Genomic DNA, 26,178 nt, shown 5'->3' with positions numbered 1-26,178 from the left:
TGAGATGGTGGTTTGGAAAAATGTCAACTTACTTTAATAAGAGTGAGAATTTCTTGAAATCAGCGACAGAGCCTTATTCCTTTCTGTCTCCCCAAAGCCTGCACAGGGTCTAACAGATATTGGAAGCCCAGTAGATGGTTCTTCATTGAATTACTAAAGATCATTTTGGTTTCAGGCAGGTATGACTGGAAATGTTATAACCTGAGATATATCCAACAAGATACCAGATCAGTTCTGGTATTCAGCCACTGCAGCATTTAGGTGTGCAGTAAAAATGGGTTAGTGGGATTGTATCTGCCAGCAAGATTGTTTATCTTATTTTGAGGCCAGCTTCATATCAATGAGAACCTTGAGCCTATAGGAAAGACTAGACTTTTGCTCCTTATGATTCACCTGCTCTCTTAATCTTGAATGTATAAAACTTCCTAAATCTGCAATAGGTGCTGCTACAGGGTGATAATCTAACTGATAATATTCATACATCAGTAAAGCCAAAAGGTACAAATTTGGATTGTTCCTGTTATCTAGTTTTCTCAAGTTAACATCCTTGAATATTTTACAGGGATGAGCCAAAACGTGTCCCATAAAACCGATGAGAAATAAAGGGAAATTTTATACTGTCTCAGTGATGTGCCTGTTAGATTGTGATAGAATCTTTTGCTGAGTAAGAGACTGAGAAGCAATTTAAAGAATACATTAAAGTCATAAAATTCTGTCATTCAGCAAATAATCAAAACTGATGCCATGAGAAATTAAAAAATACCAATTTTACCACCTAGTAAGTTAAAGCTCTAGGTGTTACATTCTATTTTGATGCTATGGAAGGTATCGGTTGTCTTCTACTTATAAAGTATTAGAAAAGTGGAATGTAAATGCTGCAATTATAAACATAGAAGATATGTCCCTATTTTACTTTTGAGTATTAAAAATATATATTCAGTAATCTCATACAAGGCTAGACAAGAAGCTTATAAAATGGGGAGGAGGTAGAATACTCATTCTTTAGGAATTTGAAGAAGAAAAAGCCTCCAAATAGAAGGCATTTCTAAATCCAATAAGAATATAAAGAAATACTAGTTTCTTAAAAACCAGTATTTAGTGTGGACTGTTACACCATACACATGGATATATTCTGTACTCTTAAAGTTGTAGTCATTCTTTAGCAAATCAAAAACTTGTCACCATCATTAAACTCTGAAAGAATCTGGATAGAAATATAATATATATTTTTAATTGTGAAAGAACGATTTATATATACCTGTCATACATTTTGACATCATTTTTCAATAGGATTTGTGGTGTTAGGCTGAACTGTACTAATTCTGATCCTTGTAAGACAAACAACATATAGGTTGATTTAGCTGTTCAGTCTGAGATTCTAGCAGGCTTTCTGGAGACATATTACCTCTGTGCCCTAATGAGTTAAATCTTACAGCTACAGATTTTAAAAGGAGCAAACTAAGACTGAGTTACTATCTTTGGGTATGTATTGATTCTAGAAAATCTGCATCTCCAAGGACAATTTAAAGATCTACAATAAGAATACCAAATAAGTATGTTAAGCCATTGAATATTCATAGCTGTCACAATACTGACTTTTAAAATATTAGGTTGATGCATAAATAGTCCATTATTGTCAATGGCAAAAACCGCAATTATTTTTGCACCAACCTAATACTTTAGCTTTTATGGCAAGTATACACTTATTATCTAGAAAGCACAACAAAATAATGCTGTTATTAAACAGCTTAGATAGTTCCTGCTCTGATTCAAGACCCTTGTGTACATTGTATTTTTCAAAGCAAGGCACACATATACACAGACAAACCCCCACCCCACACGTATTTGTGTGTGTGCTGAGCTGTGACAGAAAGTATGTATCATTTCAAAAGAGTCTGAAAGCTGCTGTTGCAAAGAACTCACCCTGGCAGGGGCCCTTTGTGGATGTGGGTCAGACTCACTTACCCAGGAGGAGACCTTATCCTAAGCGTCACTGGTCCTCAATCAAAATTCAGTTATCTTTGCCATGGGATTTATTATATTTGGAATGAGTGGTTCTCAAATATTTGTGTGTCCGTGGCTTTCTCTTTCTGCCATTTTGAATCACTTCATATGTTTTATTAATAGGATTTTAGCCCCTGTATTTTCTCCTTTTTAATATGTAATGAAAGCGTAGAGCAAGTCCCCTTTGGCATCTAAAAGGAATCAGGCATTTTGGATAATTTCATTTTAGATGATTTATATATATATATATAAATATATAGTTTGAATGCATCTGCTCAGGATCTTGGATAGAAGTGTAGTTGTCTTTATTATCTTTTAAGTTGTCAAGCGCCTAAGAAGCTAATTGTTTTCTTGGTAATTTTTATTTACAATCAAGGTCTTCTTTCACTATTAACAGCAATTCCTGGCTGACAGCCTCATGTTTCAAAAAGCTAGCTTTCAGCTATCAGAGTTCATGGAAACACCTAGCATTGATTAAGCTTTTTAGTTACAGTCATGAATAAAACCTTTTCATTTTTATTAAAATAGATAACTCTAAACAGTAAGAAACATTAAATAAGTATACTTATAAAAACAAAATATAATATTAATGAAATACATTCTAACATTTTTCTCATTAATGCTTACCTGTAATTATTAATCATTAAGAAATGATTAAATATGGCCCTAGTCTGTTTATAGGCTGGCTTTGGAATGTATTTTGACTCTTATAATTTAGAAACAGATATGTCCTGAGATATGTGCTCAGCTTCAAGTCTTAAAATCAGTTTGATTTTTAAAGTTTTCAGGTTTTTTCCCTCAACAACTGGTTCTATCTATTCTAGTACCAGCAAGAATTTATTAGTTTACCCTCCTTAGCTCCTTACTCTAATGGAAGTTCTCATTGGTGTAGCAATTGTTCAGTGCCACAGTAATGCTGCATGACAACCACTAATCCTCACTAGAATATCAGATAATGAATTATTGCTCAGCTAGGTGGCTCTGATGCACTTGGATGGCCTTGATCACGTATCTAGGGTTGGCTGGCTGTTGGCTGATCTAGACTGGCTTGATCTGGGCCAACATGGGAAACCCAGTTCTGCTCCACAGATTCCGCATCCTCCAGCAGGCTAGCCTAGGCAAGTTTTTACAGTAACAGCAGAGGTGTAGGAGAGCAATTCCCAGTGCAAAGCCTGTTTTCAGCTTCTGTATCATATTTGCTAGTATCTCATTGGCCAAGCTAAGCCACCCACCAAGTCCAGGGTCAGAATTGGAGAGCTACCATATTACATGCAAAAGCAAGAGATAGGGAGAGAGTGAAAAATTGGGACTATTCTTCAATCTACCATGAATGGTCTTCTGTGGCTTCCTTATTCATTTTTAATGGGATAATAAACTTAATGGGTTCTGTCTCATTTCTCCACTCCAGATTTAGGCATCTAAATGCAGTTTAGTCAGCTTATATATCTTTCCAATAGGGAAAGATCAGAGCTTATGAATATATATATATATATGAAAAAAAGATGGGATTTCCAAATAAATCCCATCTACCAGGTAAATTAACCTGCTGGGCCAATTTTCCAGTTCTGGTAATATGATCTCTTAGATCACTTTCAGGTCTAATTATTTTTTCAAGTCTATCAGCTAATGATTATTCTATTCCCAATAAGACAAACTATAAAGGGAGCTAGATTACCCAGATTTTATGGAATAAATGACAACTACTCAACTTCTGGAGTTGGTTCTGTTCCCTGATGGGTTGGGAGCTTGTGCGGAGACTTAGTTTACCCTCTGAGTACAGAACATCTCTCTGAGTGATCTTTTGAAGGTTATACAAAAGAAACTCAACGGAGACAAAGCAGAATGAAAACACAGACACATGTTAAATATAAAAGCCTTAATTCTCAACAGGCAGTACTTGATACTGGGGAAAAAGCCCTGACCCAGGAAGATACTGAGCAGAATTATTTCCTTGGTTTCTCCCCTACCCTTTTTCTGAGGCTTGAAGAAAGTAGGAAGTGCTTGATTTTCCCAGTTATGATATTGGAACACTGATTATTGCCTTATCTGCAACCCTGGTTTAAGCTACAAAGAAAGACACCGTATAAGCATTGCCTTCCACCTTTACTAATTTTTGTAAGATTGTATAAGGTTTCGTTGAGTAACTCTTATAATGTAACTTTTTCTAATCTTGTATCACCAAATAGAATATGTTTTTATTTTTCATTAATTAGAAAAGAGACTATACCTACTTGTGCTTAATGATGGACATTTATTTTATTTCAAATGAATTAAAGACCAGCTACCTTGAGAAGCTGCTCCACTCTCCAGTTCTTTGCCCCTCCCACTAAATACTCTGAAATAGTATTTATAGTGAACTCATTTGTCTAGCTTTTTAAAAAATGCTTGACACTAAGGATCTATCTTTCAAAGCTCTAGGTTTATCTTCAGCCAGTTAATTTAGCTTTGCTCATAAGGAGTTCCAAATGCATACGACATTTAATATGATGTGTAACATTGTCTGTCTCACTGTATTAAGTCAATGCCAACACCAGGCTCAAAGGAGGAAGCTGCAGCTCATTTGAGATGGGAACAAGTCAGATAGCTGGCTGCTTAGGTGTGATGTGAACCTTTGCACTGGTGACTTCTGAGACCGTTTTACTTTCTGAAATGCCAAATTCATCTAGCTAATAGCATAGCTTGATAATACATTAATATTGCACTAAGAGCATAAATTAATTAATACATTAAGAATATAAATATTTTGATAAATCATAACTGATTAAATGATGGATTTGGCTGTTTCATATATATCCAAATAACAAAAAATGATCTTATAAAGGATGGCAGAATTTTTTAAAAGTTAATAAATTTTGAGTTAAATCTTTAAATTGAATTAAAAAGCTTTTTTTTAGGTGAATACGATTATTAGATGAGCAAGAAATAAAAATCATCACACATAGGGGTGCCTAAAACAAGTAAGATTATAGTATTATTCCAAAGGCATGTGGCTGCCAGAATGGTGTCAACATAAACACAGAAAATTTAAAATAAATAGCCCCAAGGATTCTTAGTCTACAGGAATTAGAAAGATCACTCCACAGGTCTCATTTCATAATGATTGTGCTAAGAGAAAGTAAGCTAACTTCTCTGATTTTTAATTGCAAACACAGATATTCTGCTGTGAAAATATTGATACACTAGTATAGGCTTTAATTAGCATCTTATTTCTATACCATATAATAATAAATACCAAAAGAAAATTTTCACTGGTAAGATATGGCTTCTTAAACAAATGTTTGTTTTTTTTCTTTTAAAGACATCTCATCTCTTTCATAACATCCAATTAAGGTTCACAGGACTTGTTTTAATAGATTTTAGAACTTTCAGCTCAAATGAGCCTGAAAGCAGGCTTTATCTGTTATTCTTCATCTAGTGTTACATGTTATCAGCCTTATTTTCCTTAGAAATGTTTGAATTTTTTGTTTAAAAGAAAGATACACAAATTCAGAATAGGTATAACTATTCATGTCGTTTGTATGGGTTGTCTTTTCATTTTGTTAAAGGAGGGTACACATTTTGGGACATATGCTTAAGAGTTTGTGGTTGCCTTCCTTTTACTTTTTGGGTAAAAGCCTAGTCTAAATGTATCACCAGGACTTCTAATATTTCAGGTCATATATCTTAAAGGGGTGTATTTTTCCAAGATCTGATCTTCTTTCAGGAGGCAAATGTGCTAAGGCCAATCACCGAATGTTTAGGACCAACCAATTTATGGCTTGGTTTACCCCATAAGCCAATTTGTTGGAATAAAAAATGGTTGGAAATTTGTTTGTTGCCTGTAACCTTTACACATATCAGGAATCTGTAACTCTTAGCTGTCTTTTCTGTTTATTTAAAAAAATCCTTACATGGCTTGTTCAGTAGCCCTTCTAAAATTCATATATCTCCTCAATTTTAATTCATTCATTCAATGAATATTTATCAAATACCTACTATGTATTAGGCAAATTGGTAGGTATAACTAAGGATAGATATACCAAGGGACCAGAGTCTCAAGAATTTACCAAATTATTAATTTGCCTCTGGGTTTCTACTGATTTTAGTTGCAAGATATTTTAAGAACTAGGGGAATTTCCCCCAATTCTATAAATAATACATCTGTGGAACTGGGTTTTTAAAATGTTATATATATATAGAGTTATTTTATTCTGGTAGCATCATTTCATATATTAATGCTTTCGTTTCCTAATTAAGTTGTATGAATTCCTTCTTTATTATAATGCTTAGCACACAGCAGACACTCAAATGTTTCATAATTGGCTTTTAAAGAGTATATGCAGTATTGTCATTTTATTTCTTCAATCTGTGCTTCAACTAAAAAGGAGAAAAATTATATGATATTAAATATCTCTACAAAAGAATCAGGAACCTAATCCCTATACCACAGAACCAATATTGGTGGAAGCAATTCTGCTTTTGCAGAATAAGAAAATAGTTCAGACTTAGACCTAGACTAAGAGAATTAGAGCTAGTCTCTCTAATTCCCTCTTTGTTATTTTTCTTCCCCTTTTTATTTTTATTTTTTATTGTGGTAAGACAATTTAGCATGAGATCCAATATCTCAACCAATTTTTAAGTGTGCTATACAGTATTGTTAAGTAAACCAGCAATGCTGTACAGCAGACCTCTACAATTCAGCCATCTTGCATAATCGAAACTATACTCCTTGAATGGCAAGTACCATTTCTCCCTCCCCAACCTCTGGCAACCTCCATTCCACTGTCTGCTCCTATGGACTAGTCTAGATACCTTATATAAGTGGGAATCATGTAGTACTTGTCCTTATTTCTGACTTATTTCTCTCACCATAATGGCCTCAAAGTTCATTCATTGTGGTTTATTGCTCCCTTTGCTGTGCAGACTCTTTACTTTGAGTGTCCTACTGGTCTACTTTTGCTTTTGTTGCTTGTACTTTTGGTGTTATATCTAAGAAATCATTGCCAAATCAATATTGTGAAGCTTTGCCCCTATATTTTCCAGTAGGAGTTTTTCATAGTTTCAAGTCTTACATTTAAGTCGATAATCCATTTTGAGTTAATTTTTGTATATGGTGAAATTTCGATAACAATTTTATGCTTTCACACATAAATATCCAATTTCTGCAGCACCTTTACCCATTGTGTATTCTTGGCACCTTTGTCAAAGATCAGTTGACTGTATATGTGTGAGTTTTTTTCTAGGTGTTCCATAGGTGTATATGTCTGTCGTTACACCAAGATGTCTTTACACTGGTATATCTTTACACCAGTACCATACTATTTTAATTTCTGTAGCTTATAAAATATTTTGAAATCAGGAACTGTGATACCTTCAGCTTTGTTCTCTCTGAATGTTTTGACCATTCCAGATTCTTTTTGACTTAGTGAATTTTAGGACTGTTTGTTCTGTTTCTATAAAAATCAGTCACTGGGATTTTGACAGGCAATGCATTGTATCTGTAGATGACATTGGGTAGCATGGACATTTTAACAATATTAACTCTTCCATTCCATGAACATGGAATGTTTTACCATTTTTTTGTGCCATCTTTAATTTCTTTCAATAATGTTTTGTGGTTTTCAGTGTACAAGTCTTAAGTTTATTCTTAAGTGTTTTATTCTTTTTGATGTGACTGTAAATGAGACTGTTCTCTTAATTTCTTTTTGTGAATAGTTTTTTGTTATTGTGTAGAAATGCAAACTGAAACTGACTTTTCTATATTGATTTTGTATCCTACAATTTTACTCAATTTACTAGTTCTTCATGAAGTATTTAGAATTTTCTGCTTATGAAATCACATCATCTGCAAAAAGAGATAATTGTACTTCTTCCTGTCTTATTTGGATGCCTTTTATTTCTTTTTCTTGTCTTACTGACTAAGACATTCAGGACTATTTTGAACAGACTGGCAAGAGTGAACACACTTACCTTGTTCCTGATCTTAGAGGAAAAGCCCTTGAGTGTGATGTTAGCTGAGGACTTTTCACATACAGACTTTGTTATTTTGAAGAAATTTCCTTCTATGCCTAGTTTGAGAATTTAAATCATGAAAGGTGTTTGAATTTTGACAAATGCTTTTTCTGCATCTATCAGAGATGATCATGTGGTTGTTATTCCTCCTTCTGTTATAGAAGTAGTTCTTAATCCTAGTTACACTTTAGAATCGCCTGAAAAGCTTTTAAAAAATACAAATATCTGAGCCCTACCAAAGACCAATTAAATTATGATCCCTGTTGGTGGATTCCTGACATCAGTAATTTTTTTCAAAGCTCTCCAAATGATTTTAATGTGTATCCAGGGTTAAAACTGCTGTTGTCTTGAAGGGGATGATAGTGCAATGATGAGGTTTATCTCCAGCTCCCTGAAAAATTAGAGGTTAGAATAGAGAAGAAAAAAAGAATTTCTGTTTGTTTTTTGAGGCAAAAGCTGGCTGTAATGCCCAGTCTGGAGTGCAGTGGTGATCTTGGTCACTGAAACCTCCACCTCCCAGTCTCAAACTATCTTCCTACCTCAGCCTCCCTCATAGCTGGAACCAAAGATGTGCACCACCATGCTCCACTATTTTTTGTATTTTTTGTAGACACAGGGTTTCACCACATTGGCCAGGCTGGTCTTGAACTCCTGAGCTCAAGCGATTTACTCATCTTGGCCTCCCAAAGTACTGGGGTTACAGGTGTGAGCTACTGCAGGATTTTCTGATAAAGATACTTCTTTATGTTAAAATTCCCCACTGAAGTTTCTGTGAAATGATTGAGTGCCATGTGGGAGAGAAGTCCTGGGTACAAGCATGTCAAGGTGTAATGATGGCGATTGCTCTAGGTACTAATGTGTATCTACTCTTCTGGTAGAAACACAGTTGTCTAGTATTAGTCATTATCAGCCTTGCCAAAAGTGGTAAATGAACTAAGTGATTTCTGACTTATTCTTTCATCCTTTTATTAATTAAGCCTACAAACATGATCTTTTAAGCTTCCAACTTGTTAGCGAATAACCAAGTTAATGTCCTAGTGATTCTTGGGTAGTTTATGCAAATTCTCTGAGACTTACCTCTCCTTAAAGTCATTAAACTTACTATCCACAGAGTTGAGTTTAGCTTTCCATCTTCAATTCAGTACCCATCCATCCAGCTCCTCCCTCACCTTAACCACCAAAAAATAGTAGGGGGACGGGAGGCTTTTCTAATACTACTTGAGTTATTACTTGAATTATTTCCTCTTTTTGAGCCTGATTTGTAGAAAATGGAAAAGAAATATCTGACCCTGTTTTGTTTAGTTTCAATCACTGAGAAAGAGAGAGAGACACACACACAGTGACAGATACTGGATATGAAGGGCAAACAGAGGGTGGTCCAAATCATATACAATGAGGGATGGACACTTCATCTGGAGGCAGGAAGAATAACTATAAAACACTAGGTAATGTTACATCCATGCATGGACCATCAGCCAAAGCCCCTAATATACCAGCCTCAAAGAGCTGCAGAGCCAGTCCCTACCTTTGAGCTTTGGAGTAGGATTCCCTGGTCCAGATAAAGTCCCTTTCCTAGTGGGAGAGAACCACATGTTGTGGGAACCAGAATTTTAGCAATAAGTTTCTTTGCCTACTTTATGAATTCTTCCATTTTATTTTTCACGAAACTACTGACTTCTGAATTTTGGCACCACTATTCTCTAGCTGTATGACATTGGACTAGATTTTAGTTTCTCTGGGATTTTGTTTGCTTATCCATGAGGTCAGGTGGGCAGTGCCTGGAACAGAACAAGTGTTCCATAGATATTTGTTGAGCAGACATCCACGGTGCCGTTCAACTTTGAAATGTGTGCCCCTAAAAAAGAGACCCTTTCTCCTCCAGATACGCAGTCAAGCCCATTTTGCTGTTAGACAGGAAGAGGAGCAAAAGCTGCTCTTCATATAAATGATTTAAAAGAAAAATGTTGTAACTCTCCAGACCCCCGTTTTGCAGTGAACATCTGGGTGACATGGAAGGATTGGAGAACTTTTGCCTCTAGCCAAAATAATTCATAAATTTCCAACTCAAGGCTTATATCGGGTGAGGTTGTTAGAGTCCTAGAGTTTCATAATATACATTTTCCTCGAGGGGAAGATGGAAAAGTTGGACTTGATGTTGCTAAAACACATTTGTTTTTATTCTCATTCTTTGCCTCTTTTGGCTACTGAGCAAATGTAAGATCATTTGCAAACCTTATGGCATGTGTGTGTGTACTATAAAGTGAATATCCTTCCTGCTAGTGGATCCTAAGCCAAAGGCAGCAATCCCCTGGCCCCCACCCCTAGCCATCTTTCAGAGGAAGCAAATGCATTGCAATAACAAACACAACTTATAATAAATATATGAAAATAAACGTGCCCGCTAAAATAGAGCCCAGCATTTTTCACTTTGGTAACTATTTAGTTTCGTTTTAAATTTTTTACCTTCTTCTTGGTATAGAAGGATTTTAATCAGGTTTCAAAGTTCAAAAATTAGAACAGATGTGAGGCTGGAAGTTTTTCATGGCCTGAAATTGTCTTTATAACATTTCCTTCTGTGTGTTCCTTCCTTCTTCCTTTGGCTGTTACTTCTTCCCTTCCCTCCTTGTATCCCTCGCTCCCTTCTTTCCTTCCTTCCTTCTCTCCCGAAGTATTTGTAAAGCACTATCAGTACACCAAGCATGTCGCTAGGTTCTGCAGGTCAGAAACCAAACACAGATTCCAAGGGAGAAAAGTAAATAAATAGTCAAAAAAAATTACAATTTTTATTTTAGATTCAGAGGCACCTGTGCATGTTTATTACATGGGTATATTGCATAATAGTGGGGATTCGGCTTCTAGTGTACCCATCACCCAAATATTGAACATTGTTCTCAATAGGCAGTTTTTCCACCCACCGCCTCCCAGCCTTTCCTCCTTCAGAGTCCCCAGTGCCAAATATTTCCATCTTTATGTCCATGTGTACCCACTGTTTAGCTCCTACTTATAGGTGAGAACATATGATATTTGATTTTTCTGATTCCGAGTTAGTTCACTTAGGATAATAGCCTCCAGTTCCATCGATGTTGCTGTAAAGCACATGATTTCACTCTTTTTATGGCTAAGTAGTACTGATGGCGTATATGTACCACATTTTCTTTATCTAGTCATCCATTGATGGACACTTAGGCTGATTCTATCACTTTGTTGTTGTGAATAGTACTGCAATAAACATACCAATGCAGGTGTCTTTTTTATATAATGATTTCTTTTCCTTTGGGTAGATATCTAGTGTGGAATTGCTAGGTTAAATGGTAATATAATATAGTTTTCTTTTCTTTTTTTTTTTTTTTTTTGAGACAGATTCTCCCTCTGTCACCCAGGCTGGAGTGCAGTGGTGCAGTCTCAGCTCACTGCAACCTCTGCCTCTTGGGTTGAAGCAATTCTTCTGCCTTAGCCTCCCAAGTGCTGGGATTATAGGCATGCGCCACGATGCCAGGATAATTTGTATTTTTAGTAGAGATGGGGTTTCACCATGTTAGCTAGGTTGGTTTTCTAAAAGTAAAAGAAACATGGGTGTTACAACTGTGTCCTAGATTTTTTAAACTCTAGTCTTTTGCTGCCTCTGTGCCTCCTCTCCTGGTGAGCTCTTTACCTACAATGTCCCTCCCTCTCCATGCTCACCTGTCAAAACCCTAATTGTTATTTAAAGCCACCTTCGCCTGTACCCCTGAGTCTCACCATGCTACATTTGTGAGGCATTTTGTTTGCACCACCTTTAAGTCACCGTTACATAGTCTGGCTGTGTTATAGTTATTTATACGGAACCGTCCCTAATTAGATTATCAGTGTTATGGTCTCAGGTTTTATTTTCCTTTTCTTTGTACCTTCCTTCCTTGCACAGAGTAGATATCTAGTCACTGGTAGGTGAATTTACTGAATTAAACACAGGTTAAGAACCTAGTGTAGTACTTGATGAAGCAGGAGTTGGAAGAAAGGGCTGAATTACAAAGTCTCCTTTCTCCCATCACATTCTTGGGACTCCTATCATCCGTATAGGACATCCGGCCTAAGATACTTCCTTTGTAAGCTATTGTCCTAGCCTCAGTCTCTTCTTTTTCAAATTCCTTCTGTACTTAATATTCAGAACATTCCCATGCATTGTTCACCAGGCGTTGTACTGCTGTGTGTTCTATTCTGATGCATATGGACTTGTTCAAGTAAATAGTAACTTTGATAAGAATCAGGGAGGTCACCATTTTTGTGTCTCCCATAGTACTTTGCTTAGTACTAGTGTATATTAGATGCCCAATGAATGTGTTAAGTGACTGCAAATTGGAAAACATTATACAAAGCTTGTTAACCAGGAAGCATGGCCCAGGGCTCATTTTCCCCATTGGGGTGCTTATTGTACATTGTCTCATGAGACTTTTTGGGCAATATGCTCAGAGCAGTTTCTGGCTCCATTAGAAGCTGGGCATGACCTTTATGGTCTACAGTGTCATCGTTCTCGCCTTTTTCTTGTCTGATTACGTGAGTATACTCCTCATTTTCATAACTCCAGCCCATATTTGTGAAAACTTGATGCTTTGTTATAGCATGTCTTTCTTTGAAGAATAGGCAGGTATATGTAAAATCATACTTGTTTGGGAAAAAAATTGGCAGTGATTTTTTTAGTTATAATTTAGACATAGCAAACAATCATAATAGCAAATAAGCTAATTTGAAACTTAGAGAACAAACTCCAAAATTCAGCCTATAATATTCTCTTGTGAGTCTAAATTTTAACAGTTCTGCGGTATCTGAACTGTTGCTCAGAAATCTGTAAAAGTGCAGAGATGCTTTCCTCAGTTCCATCTGGTCAAGAGAAGTTCAAATAACCAGAGAGGAAGTTGTCTTGGAATGTTTTCCCTAAACCTACATAATTTCCATTTATATCAAATTTAGTTTCCACAATAAGTTTTAGTAACTCTCTGGATGTGCATAAATCAGTTGGCACTGCGTTCAGAACATTTTTTTATAATGATAGATTAGGATAGAGCAGAAGTGTTGAATTATAAAACTGAGATCACAAAAATACCTTATCTATGCCAAAGAAACACTTTTAAGTCTAGTTCGCAAATTACAGCACCATCTTTTAATCTGGCCCTTCACTATCCCCTGATCTGTTTAAAATTGCTTTGAAAATGCTGCTTTAAGGCCGACTCTTCTTTTGGTTCAGTAGGGCCCTGTTAGTGCCTCTGGCACACTGTTATGAGCTAACATGGCACCAGGGCTGTGTCTGTTGCCAGCCAGCTCACTTACTGATGGCTAATACCTGGCAGTGTGCCTCCATGTTGTTTCTTGTATTATGATAACGGAAAGCATTTTCAAAAGCCACATTTATCAGGTTGTCATAATAGTTTGGTTTGCATATCCATCTATTCAAAAAATAATAATAATGAATCTCTCCCTTAGCACTAATCTGCTTGAGCCACGTGATGTATCCCATGTAGAAAAGGCAGTGGAAATCTGCTTCTGCATGGGATTCAGGGACCTTTCAACTTAGGAGAAAGAGAGATTTTGTAATATATGCTTTTGAAAGTCCCAAAGCACCAAGAACCTCTGTTTCCTCCTTTCCACTGCTGGTTGTATGCAGAGGGGATGCATTTATTTCTAGAATTTTAGTGGCTTTGTTCAGTGAAGGGTATTTAACCCGAAATGGGGAAAAAATGTGAATGTTATCCTCAAAAAGGGACAAAGACACATTTTAATATTCAGGGTCAGTTTCCATAGGCAGGTGTTACCAGATTAAACATTACTTGTTATAAAGAACATTGTAAGCAAATTTCTTATTATTTTAGGTACAGGGTCATCTGGAAGCATGTGGCAGACAGGAGAGGCCTCAAAGTACATTTTAAAATTACTAGAAGAGTATAATTAACTTGTTAGTAACCCAAAAAATAAATGCTTGACAGGATGGATACCCATTTACCATGATGTGATTATTATGCTTTGCATGCCTGTATCAAAATAACTTCTGTACCCCATAAACATATATACCTACTATGTACTCTCAAAAATTAAAAATTTTAAAAAAGCATTATCCTGAATAAATATATGTTTATTTAATGTTTATTAAAAGTAATTTAAATATTTTAATATTTATAAAATACTCACTAGGGATACATACTGGAACATTTCTAATTGTTTAGAGATATGATATATAATGAAGATACAGTATAAGCGTGGTTATCTGCAGATACTTTTAAAGAAGAGATAGTGCTGAATTGACTCCTCTTGCTGGGAGCAAACTCCCTCAAAATAATGCTTTTACATAAACAAGGTTCATTGTAATTTTTGTTTATGACATTGTAAATTAGAATTAAATAATAATTATTTCAAGCCCAGAATAAAATGTAGAACATTATAGAGTGACATTTTAAAGTACAAGAGTAAAGTAAAGCTAAGAAAAAGATTAGAATATGGGACTCGTGAAACCCACAGGGACGGCTTGGCATCCAACTCCTCTTTCTCTCCCATGCAAGGTAAGACCACGGCTAACCATCTGTCATGCGCAGACTCCAGTTCTAGTCCCTGGGTGTTCAGCATGCAGTTTGAACCACAGATGAGGACAGTGAGCAACTGAGAAGAGCTTTACACACAGGGTCCAGAGGTTCATATAGTTTTCTTTTCCATGGCCAGGTTGATTGGTATCAAGTATTTCCTGAAAGAACCTCTTACAATAATGTCTCTGTGCTAGGGCCTACTAGAGGGAGGAGGAGAGGGGGGTGTGAGCTGAAAAACTACCTAACAGGTACTGTGTTCACTCGCTACCTGACAACAGAATCATCTGTAACCCAAACCCTAGGATCATGCAACATACCCATGTGACAAACCTCTACTTGAACCCCTGAGTCTAAAATAAAAGTTGAAATTATTTTAAAATAATAATAACAATGCATCTTTAGAACATGAAAAGAGGCTGACAGTTCACTTGCACTTGGTTTTCTCAGTTGTTCTCAGAATTTGTTATTCCTCTTAAGTTCTTTGTAAAGAGCCTCAGGAATGTAGAATTTTTGTAACTGGCTCATTGGGGGCAACTTCCTGCAATATAGCTCCAGTGAGTACTGAAATGCTCACTTGAAGTGAAGGGAGAAACACTGTTCAGTACTACTTGAAATCCCTTCGTAGGGCTGCATATCCACTTGTCTTGCTCTAATCTATGGTTGCTCTAAGACCCATGGTCTAAATGGCCCAGGCTCCCTTGGGCTGGAATTGCTGAACATGGTTTTATGTCTGTTCTCTTGTAAAGAGCTCATAGATTTCTTCGGATGACTAAAAGAAGAGAGATATGCTTGTGTTCACAGTGCTTTAGGAGGCTGAGGTGGGAGGATCACTCACACCCAGGAGTTTGTGGTTATAGTGAACTATGATAGCTCCAGCCTGCGTAACAGAATGAGATGAGTCCCTGTCTCAAAACAAAACAAAACATAGATGGACTGTCCTATTTTAAAATGCTTTGCCATGAGTCTGTATTTGAAAGGCAGGTGATATTCAGGGAAATACAGTAACCCATTCTTGCTTAGCAACATTCTTTGCTTTCTAGAAACCGGAGATAAAACCTGGGGTGCCATGAGCCTAATACAAGTGCAATTGTCCTTAAAACCTCTGAAGTGTTAAATACACAATGACTAGATTTTCTTGAAACAATTTTTTGACACCAGGTATAATTCTGACTATGCCATCAGAAGGATTTTTTGCTTAGTGAAGAGATGACAAGAATTTTAAGGTAAAAGAGAGATAAATGCATCGCCTTTTTAAAGACTTTTATGAGAAAGGGAGTGTCAAAAGAAGAAGCTAACAGGTTGTTTGACCCTAGAGAGAAAACTTTTAATTTTTCATGTCAGTTCACCTCTTCTCAGGTTATTAAATGACAGTTGAAACTGTAACATCAGGATTTTAAGGGTGGAAGAATTTAGATGGTGTATTACGTATTAATGAGAGACAAAGTATGTATCAAGTCTACATTAATCTCATAAATGAGTGAATTAAAGTCTGAATAATTCACACATAATAGCTGGTGATTGAGATAATTTTTATTTTTGAGGGAAGGAATTAAATAAAAATTAATATAACTGGCCAGGAGTAAAGTGCTGATTCAGCAAATAAGGAATGTTTGATGCAAATTTGAATTAGAGTATATATATATATACACACTCCCCACCGCCCCGCCCCCGAGACAAAGTCTTGCTCTGTTTCCCAGGCTGGAATGCAGTGGTGCGATCTCAGCTCACTGCAACCACTGCCTCCTGGGTTTAAGTGATTCTCCTGTCTCAGCATCCTGAGTAGCTGGAAATATAAGCGCCCACCACCACACCTGGCTAATTTTTGTATTGTTAGTAGAGGTGGGGTTTCACCATATTGACCAGGCTAGTCTTAAACTCCTGACCTCATGATTAGGCTGCCTCAGCCTCCAAAAGCGCTGAGGATTACAGGCATAAGCCACTGCACCAGCCCATTTTTTAATTTTTATTTTTTTCTTCACCTTTTGTTTTATGTTCTGGGTACATGTGCAGGATGTGCAGGTTTGTTATGTGTGCCATCGTGAGTTGCTACAAAGATCAACTCATAACGTTGGTATTGATCCCACCATTCATTAGCTATTCTTTCTGGTACTCTCCCTCCCCCAGCCTCCCCAGGCCCCAGTGTGTGTTGATACCCACCATGTATCCATGTGTTCTCATCATTCAGCTCCTGCTTATAAGTGTGATTGATTTTCTGTTCCTGCATTAGTTTGCTGAGGATAATGATTTCCAGCTCCATCTATGTCCCTGCAAAGGACACGATCTCATTTCTTTTTTTATGGCTGCATAATACTCCATGGTGTATATGTAGCACATTTTCTTTATCTGGTCTATCACTGATGGTCATTTGGCTTGATTCCATGTGTGTGGTTGGTGAATAGTGCTACAAGAAACATACATGTGCATATTATATCTTTATAATATATTCTAATACTACATTTTGTTTCATACTTGACCCAGTTTCTGAGTTCATGATTGATACAGTTCTCAACTCCCTAAACAGAGTACTGTAACTATTTTATAGTTTATGTGGAGAGGACACATTTACTTAAATCCTATTTTATCATTTGTCTATAACCTTCCTCAGACATCATGTTGGACTGCAATTTCTAATGTTTGTTTTCATCCCCAGAGGTGAATTTTACTTTGTTTAAATGTGAAAGAAGTCACTCAGCTGTTTTATATTAACAACCTGTTTAAAAAAAAAGAAGGAAAATATTTTTTACTGCTTAATTCTTAGATGGGATTTTGTGCCCAGATAAATGCCTTGGATGAAGAAATTCACACTTGGCAGGAATGAAATCCTTGTGGTGGAATAGTCACTTAGCTTCTTATGTAAAATTTATATTCAAATTTAATACATTTGAACTTTCAAAAGTACAAACTTCTCTGCACCGAAGTTCTTTCACAATGCATTTTACTGATGAGCATGGTTTTCTTGGAAATGTTCCCGTGTGTGTCTACCTATGTTTTTCTAGAAGTAGATTTACCAGAATTGAGAAGTAGTTTATAAACTGATATAATAACAAGGTACAATCAACTCTCAGTCCAATTCCCTTCTCAGTTTTCCAGATTTTTAGCTTAATGTTATACCATGTATCTTGAGCACATCATGTTCCTTTTCTTATTGTTTGAGACTTAAGAATTAGTCAGGCCTAGATTCCAATCCCTGGTTCTCTTTTCTGTGTATGTAGCTTTAAGCCTCCTCAGCTTTCTCTGCCTCAGTTTTCTCATCTGATAAATAGGAATAATATAAGTTGCAGAATTGTTGGATGATTAGGACAATACATGCAGAATACCTAACATTGGGCCATATACCTATAGCAGGCACTGAATATATAGTAGAGACTAGCTAATGTTTCCATTATAATCCGAAATTTGATAATGTCTTTCAATAATGATCACCTTGCCATACTTAAGCATTTTCACCTTAATATCATATTTCAGTCAACTTAAAGAACCTCTCAAAAAAGTAATATATTACAGGGAAGATAGTTCAGAAGCATCTATAAATTATCTGCAAATCCATATTAGGCATTAGACAATTACAGGATATTCTTTGGAAATTATGACAAGTGTTTTTTCTTTATTTTGCTTTTGATTTGGTTTGTTTTTCCTAAATAATAAGTATTTAAATCAATCTTTTACATTCCATGCTTATATCTCCTATTTTCAATGATGCATGTAAAATTTGTGTAGGTATTTGCAGGTTAAAATATTTGGGAAAAGGCTCTTTTTTTGTATTTTGTATTTTACTGAAACAAGTATTTTTCTGCTTTGTTTTGTTTAGGAAGCAGTATCTCTGTAATAATCCCTTGGCATTTGAACAGAGCTTTTGTACATTATTTCAGTTGGTGATTTTAACTTTGTGCACAGGCATTTCTATATTCATTTAGCAGATAAAAAAACTAAGACCCTAAGAGAGCAAGAGGTTTATGCAAGTTGAAGAACAAAATCTATACCCCAGATCCTCAGGCTCCTAATTCAGATTTGTTCCCATGATTTCTTTCATGAATATAAGGTTAGATAAAAGTAAATAAATAAAAGAAGAATGAAAAACATACAGTATTAAAGCCCCAATAATTAACATCAGGTTCACTTTTTAAAAGCAAAATCTTATCATTGAATCTCCTCTGCTTTAATACCTTCAGTGCTTCCCCTTTGTGTATTACAGAGTTCAAAATTAGAAGGTATTTCACTCATTTACTGCAGTTCCCCAGATAAGCCCTAAACTCCCCAAAACCAGAACTGAAAATTTACAAGCACATCAAATCTTTTCTGTGCCTCTATGCCTTTGCTTATTTTCTTCTCCATATATCTTTAACCTCCTTTCAATGGCTATTTTATTTTTGTATCTATTATGTACTTAACTAATCAAATGTCTACATAATGCTTGCTGTGTCCTAGGCACTGTCTGAAGTGATTCACAAATACTAACTCAGTTAATTCTCATAATTCCAGGAGACAAGTAGTATCATCGTATTTTATAGAAGATAGAACTGCAGTATAGAGCGAGGATTCTAGAAAGCAGAGCCTAGTTTTAAGCTGGGTACTCTTAACCACTGCACTGTGGTACACATGCAGCAGGAACTTCAAAATTGAGAAGTATATCACAATTTGCAGACACTGATGTCTACATGGGATGCTACCAAAGACCTCCCAGTTGTGGAATTCAGTTACCTTGGAAATTTACCGTCAGCTGGAACCTAGCTCTCTTGCTGTTGGAGTCAGAAACCAAATATTTTTCAGCAATAGCACCAAGAACACATTCTTTTCTTGGGGCTGTACTCACAATGACTCAGCCCATGAGATTAATATTTCAAACTAGAATGCTAGTTGATTAATTTAGAGCAAGGAACAGAACTGTCCATCACATGGACCAAAATGCCCACATAAGCCCGGCCAGCACTCTCTGTTCTCAGCAGTCACGAAAATCCAGATCACTCTTGGCAAGTAGCTTGATCAACCTGACACCATAATGAGGGGTGGTACTTGGATGAGCTGAACGTTCATTGGCATCAGCAAGGTTAGCAATGAGCCACCTATGTGGAGATTGTAGCAGTCATGTCAAGGGGACATGAAGGACTTGAAATTCATTGGCCTTTTTTTCTAGGTCGTTGCTGGGCTGGACACTGATAAACACGTGTCTTTGTCATGCTCCTTATTTTTGTGGTTCCAATGCCTGGCCAGCCATTCCTTTTCTATTTTTACTGCATAGTAATATAGTGAGTCTGGTTACAGTTAAGTCTTTACGAATGGGACCCTTTCTATATTGTTAAGATAGTCTGTGTATAATTGTGTTTTCAGATGACATTTTCCTTTTGTTAACATTTTGAAGACCTAATACAAATACTATATGCATTTCTTGTGCCGAATTATATGATTAATTTTCTCTTAATAACAAAGACAAAGTCAGAGTCAGTCTTCTTTCTATTCTTTGTGGTAATTTCATTGCCAATCACATAACAGGAGTTCTGTGGACGTTTATTGAACAGGAAAGTAAGGAGGCATTGAAGCACTGTGATCGTGAGTGTGTGAGTTCTGACGCCAGATGGTCTAGTTTCATGTCTCAGCTCTAAAACTTAATAGTTGTGTCATTTTTGCAAATTAGTTAACCTTCCTAAGCTTCAGTTTTGTCATCTGTACAATTGATATGATGATGGTATCCTATCTCTCAGGGTTTTTCAGAATACTAAATAAGTTAATACATATATCAAACTTATAAACGTACCTGGAATTCTAAAACTACGAGGTACTAATATACTCATTCTCACAGGATTTTGTAGTATATTTTTACTTTTAAAAAATGTTTGACATATTTTGAAAATAGTACAGTATGTTGTTCATGATTTAAGTGTCAGCATTGAATGTTTTATCAAAAGTTGATTGTTTTTGTTCACAAAAATTCAGTAAAATGGAAACTCCCATGTGTTGTTGGTGGGAGTATGTAATGGTACAACCTTTATGGAATGCATTTTGGCAATATTTATCAAGGGCCTTATAAAAGTTCATTCCCTTTAGTCTAGTAATTCTCCTAGAAATTTATTTAAAAAACAGTCAGAAATTTGGATAAAACATATGCAATGCAATGGTTTATCACACTATCATTTATCAAATCCCAAAGTATAAATTAAATGACAAATAATGGAAGAATAATTAAGAAAAAATTACATCATTTGATAGAATATTATGTAGCTCTCAAAATGGTGTTTTTAAAGTTATTTAATACTGTGAGAAAATGCCTCCAACATTTTTTAAGTGGGAATAAAAACAGGCTACAAAACTGCATACTGTGATTTTTTTTAATTTATACTGGAAAAGACTAAATAAATCAAAATAATAGTGATTATCTTTAGATGAGGCAACTACAGGGGACTTCTTTTTTTCATTTTGGCAACCTGTCTTTTCCAAAACCTATATAATGACTATATATTTTAGAAATAAAAATAATTTTTAAGAATTATGGCTTTTCACATTCTTAGAATTGTGATTTTAAGATATTTTGAATATTAATTCCAATTTATTTTCAAGATCTAAGTTTTTTTTCAGTGAAATATATCTTCAGTTTTTTATGAGAAATAAGAAGAAAGGATTCATTGAATATCATTTTTTTCAGAAAATTTTGCACTAATGTTTATTTGTTTAAATATGCTCTAATAACTTATTTTAAAATTTTTTGAAGCAAGACAAATACCTAGTTTCAACTCTTATAGAGAAATCAATTTACGTCCATAATTTTTTTAGATCCGCTCAATTTGATTTTTCATAGTAAATCCTCTAAGACTATGCTTAGAAGAAAAGAGAGGCCCTTTTACTAGTATTTAGAGGAAACTTTTTATAAGAAATATTTCTGATTTTGAGACTTTCTTAGGTAGTAATAAATTTTTTTCTTTTGGCACCCTAGGAGCTGTGAAGGAAGAAATATCCGATACAGAACATGCAGTAATGTGGTAAGTATGAGGTTCTGAGTTTGTGATTACGTATATTTTTTTAGCACTGAATGGTGCTAAGCAGTTTTATATCCTGGGCAGGAAATCAACCAATCAGTATTTCACTGAGAGTTTTTATATCATACTGTACTGATTATGCAGGATTAAAATGGTATTCTTAATGTTCCTCAATATAAACTTTTAATCACCTGAGCAGCTTGAAATTAACTAGACTGTTTCAAAACAAGGGCTCTGCATTTCCTCTCTGCTTTCTGCCTTTTTACGTATAGATATCATGAGGACGAGTAAGGGGTGATAAAAGGGCAATCAGTTGGGATATCATGAAATAAATATTAGTAAATCAGACTCAGATTTGACAAACTCATTTATTTGTTCAACAAATATTATTCAGTGCCAACTACGTGTGAGACACTACACTAGTAAAAGAATAAATAACATGTGGTCCCTGTCTTAAACATCTGTAATATAAGGTTTATAAAGAAAGAAGACAGATGTGCATTGCACATAACCACATTCTAGGACAAAATATGACAAATGCCATAAGAAAGGAAAAAAGTTCTTTGTGAGTGAAAACAGAGAGAAATCCAAAGGGTCTTAAAGGAAAAGGTGATTTGAGATAGGGTTTGGAGGACTATGACTAGCTCATACTGGGTGTGAAGGGATGACAGTCATCCAGTGGAGAGGACATAATGGGCAACTTTGGAGGTAGGAATGTCTGAACACTTGTTTCAGCAGAGTTGAGTATAGCAGTATAAAAGAGAAGAATTGAAATATGTTTTTGAGGTTATACCATAAAGAGATTTGAATGTTAGTATTCAAAGTTTATATTAGTTCAGTGAATAATCGGAGTCACTAAAGAAAGAGAATGATGTTGCAGTTTCCCATTTAGAAAGGTTAATTTTTTGGTCATACAAAGGTTACATTGGAACAGGAAATGGATGAGGAACAAGAAGTAATGAAGGCTTAAGCCTTCATTAGTGGTCCCAGCTACTCAGGAGACTGAGGCAGGAGGATCCCTTGAGCCCAAAAGTTCAAGACCAGTCTGGGGAACATAGCAAAACACTGTGAAGAAGAAGAAGAAAAAGAAGACAGAAAGAAGGAGGAGGAGGAGGGAAGAAGAAGAAAGAAGAAGCAACAAGAGCCTTAAATCCAGAGGAAATACTAAATAGATACAGGAGAGCTCAAAATTAAGGTCACTCTGCCAGATTTGAAAAGCATTTGAAATTAGAGTGATAGGTTGAAGTGGGAATAAAGGAAACAAAAAGGTACATACATATTTAGGGCTTTCGCACTCACTGATCCCTCTGTTTAAGAAGCTTGTTCCTCAATATGATTGCCATTTTTATTATTCCACATTTCCCTTTTGTACAGCCTTAGCAGAGATTCTCTATCAGGGCTCTGCCCCTGCAGCAGACTTTTGCCTGAACATCCAGGCATTTCCATACATCCTCTGAAGTCTAGGCAGGGGTTCCCAAACCTCAATTCTTCCGCACACCTGCAGCACTGCCGCCACATGGACACTGCGAAGGCTTGGGGCTTGCACTCTCTAAAGCAATGGTCTGAGCTGTACCTTGGCCACTTTTAGCCACAGCTGGAGTGGCTTGGACACAGGGCATCAGCTTCATCCAGAGGCTACCTAGAGCAGGGAGGTCCTGGACCTCACCCAGGAAACTATTTTTCCCTCCTACAGCTCAGGGCCTGAGATGGAAGGGGCTTCCAGGAAGGTCTCTGACATGCCCTGGAGACATTTTCCCCATTGTCTTGGTGATTAACATTCAGCTTATTACTCATGCAAATTTTTGCAACAAGCTTGAATTTCTCCCAGAATTTTTTTTTCTATTGCATCATCAGGCTGCACATTTGCCAAAATGTGATGCTCTGTTTCCTCTTGAATGCTTTGTCACTTGGAAATTTCTTCCACCAGATACCCTAAATCATCTCTCAAGTTCAAAGTTCCACAGATCTCTAGAGAAGAGGCAAAATGCCACCAGTCTCTTTGCTAAAGCATAAACAGAAGTCACCTTTGTTCTAGTTCCCAACAAGTTCCTCTTCTCCATCTGAGACCACCTCAGTGTGGAATTTATTGTCCATATCACTATCAACATTTTGGTCAAAGCCATTTGCTAAGTCTGTAGGAAGTTCCAAACTTTCCCACATCTTCTTGTCTTCTGAGGCCTTCAAGTATCTAGGAAGTTCCAAACTTTCCCACATTTTTCCCGTCTTCTTCTGAGCCCTCCAAACTGTGCCAGCCTCTGCCTGTCACCCGGTTCTAAGGTCACATCCACATTTTCAAGTATACTTATAGCAGCATCCCACTGCTGGTACCAATTTACTGTATTAATTCATTCTTATGCTGCTATAAGGACATGCCCAAGAGTGGGTGATTTGAAAAACAGAAAAGGGACTTAATTGACTCATAGTTCCACAGGGCTAGGGAGGTTTTAGGAAATTTACAATCATGGCAGAATGGGAAGCAAACATATCCTTCTTCACAGGTGGCAGGAGAAAGAAGAATGATAGCTGAGCGAAGGGGGAAGCCCCTTAGAAAATCATCAGATCCTGTAAGAACTTACTATCATGAGAATAGCATGGGGGAAATTGCCCTCATGACTCAATTATTTCCACCTGGTCTTCCCTTGACAGGTGAGCTATTATGGGAACTACAATTTAAGATGAGATTTGGATGGGGACACAGCCAAACCATATCAGACTCTGACCTAATATTACTTAAAAGTTGTAGCATTCCACGAGCCAAATCTTTACAGCTTGTAGAATCAAACTGACACTGAATTTTTTTATGAGAATCTAGATTCTTCAAATAATCTGAACCTTTAGTTTCTTGCTTTTAGCCATGATAGAAGCAGCATTGCTAAAATACACACACACGCACAAATTTCAGAAAGAATCTTTTCATGATCACATCCCAGTTGTTCAAATTACGAAGTTTAGAACAATTTAATTAAATATGCTTTGTTAGATACTTGATTTGGAAAAACTTGAGAGTCTCTTAGCTAAATCTCCAAGTTCATCTTTAATCCCTGGGGGCACTTAAGAGCTACTTCATCTCCAAAGATTCAAGCCTCTTTTCTTATTTTTTATAGAACTGCTACATATAACTTTTTGTGGGGCTTCATATTCCCCAGGGTAATTGGAGGAGTAGATGGCATCTCCCCAGTTTCCCATTTTTTTTGTTTTCCTAAAAAAATCAGCTCACAGACTTTTAAAAATTTATTGTCAACCACTCTATAAATAGTTTATCAATACAAGAAAGTTAAAGTACCCATAATGTTTGCATAGTTCTCATAGTGATGGTACTTTCTTATGTTTTGTGTAGCTGGTTCAGGAAGACTGTTTCCATTCCTAAGGACATAGTGAATGGAATCTTTCCTATTTTGCAGTTCCCTGCTCTATTCTAAGGAAGCAGCAAGGCCTCTCCTTTCTGGAAGGAAAGACAAAGATGCTATTGGTAGATAATAGGTGTGAACTAGCAAACCAATCAAACAGGTCTTTTAGGTCTCAGAGGTTTTACCACAAGACTAAATGAAGGAGGCTCTCAGAAAGGTTTCCTTAGGTCCTATCTTCATGTTAATCCTCAAATTTGAACCCCTTGAACTTAATTAGGGATTTTAAAGTGACTTCCAATGTGTTTAGAGAACTGTTGTGTCACTTATAAACTGTTTCTTTTGCACTATCCTTAAGGTCGACATGAGTTGGTATTTAGGAGACACTGACCATAATTAGCAACATAACAGGCCATGCTGCTTATGGTAGCTGGTAGTGCTCTTAATTTCTTTATTAAGTTCTTTGTTGCTCACTGCAACATTTTACTGTTTTTAAGACAACAATATGTATTAAGCAAAAGAATTGTTCTTGGTCCTGGGGTTCATCGTTAAATAAAACCAAGACCAAATTTTCCTGAAGCTTTCATTCTAATGGGGGAAAACAAGCATGGAAACAAATTATGTAAAAGAAAATATACCAGATAGCAGTTGGTGCAACGCAGCAAATTAAGCGATTGGTAGCTGGTTCAGAGAGGAAGTTCAGAAAATCCACTTGAGAGTAACATTTGAATGACAAGAAGGAACCAGCTATATGAATACTCAAGGAGCAGCAATCCAGAAAGGACAGCTAGTGCAAAGGCTGTGAAGTGCAAGAGAGCTTGGTGTGTCAAAGAAAGCATAAAGCCAATATACCGAAAGTCTAGTGGGCAAGAGGACGAGTATTGGAAGAAAAGAAAAAAATCAAAACCAGAAGTAGGTGGGAGCCAGATCACGCAAGAAATTGGTAAAGTACTTACATTATATGTTAAGTATAAAAATAAGCTACTGGGGTTGGCCAGGCAGGATGGCTCACACCTGTAATTCCTTTGTTTTGGGGGGGTCTGAGGCAGAAGGGTCACTTGAAGCCAGGAGTTTGAGACTAGCCTGAGGAACATAGCAAGACCTTTTTTCTACAAAACAAAAACAAAATATTAGCCTGGTGGTGTGCACCTATAGTCTCAGCTACTGGGCAGGCTGAGGCAGGAGGATTGCTTGAGCCCAGGAGTTCAAAGCTATAGTGAGCTTTGCTTATACCACTGCACTCCTGCCTGGGAGACAGAGCAAGACCCTGTCTCTATGTAGAAGGAGGAGGAGGAGGAGGGGGAGGGGGAGGGGAGGGGGAGGGGAGGG

General features: G+C 36.5%; 1 protein-coding gene across 1 annotated transcript in view; it reads left to right on the top strand.

The window, feature by feature from the left end:
• Positions 1 to 26,178, top strand: part of ADAMTSL1 (ADAMTS like 1) — a 423,754-nt gene that overhangs the window by 37,785 nt on the left and 359,791 nt on the right. Inside the window, 1 exon segment of the mRNA XM_032300230.1 lies at positions 21,463 to 21,508. Within this exon segment, the coding sequence (XP_032156121.1) occupies positions 21,463 to 21,508 (46 nt within the window).

Source organism: Sapajus apella, unplaced genomic scaffold, assembly GCF_009761245.1.
Source record: "Sapajus apella isolate SASKATOON/1434 unplaced genomic scaffold, GSC_monkey_1.0 scaffold42, whole genome shotgun sequence".
NCBI classification, from domain to species: Eukaryota; Metazoa; Chordata; class Mammalia; order Primates; family Cebidae; genus Sapajus; species Sapajus apella.
This window is presented reverse-complemented; position numbering and strand designations above follow the sequence as displayed.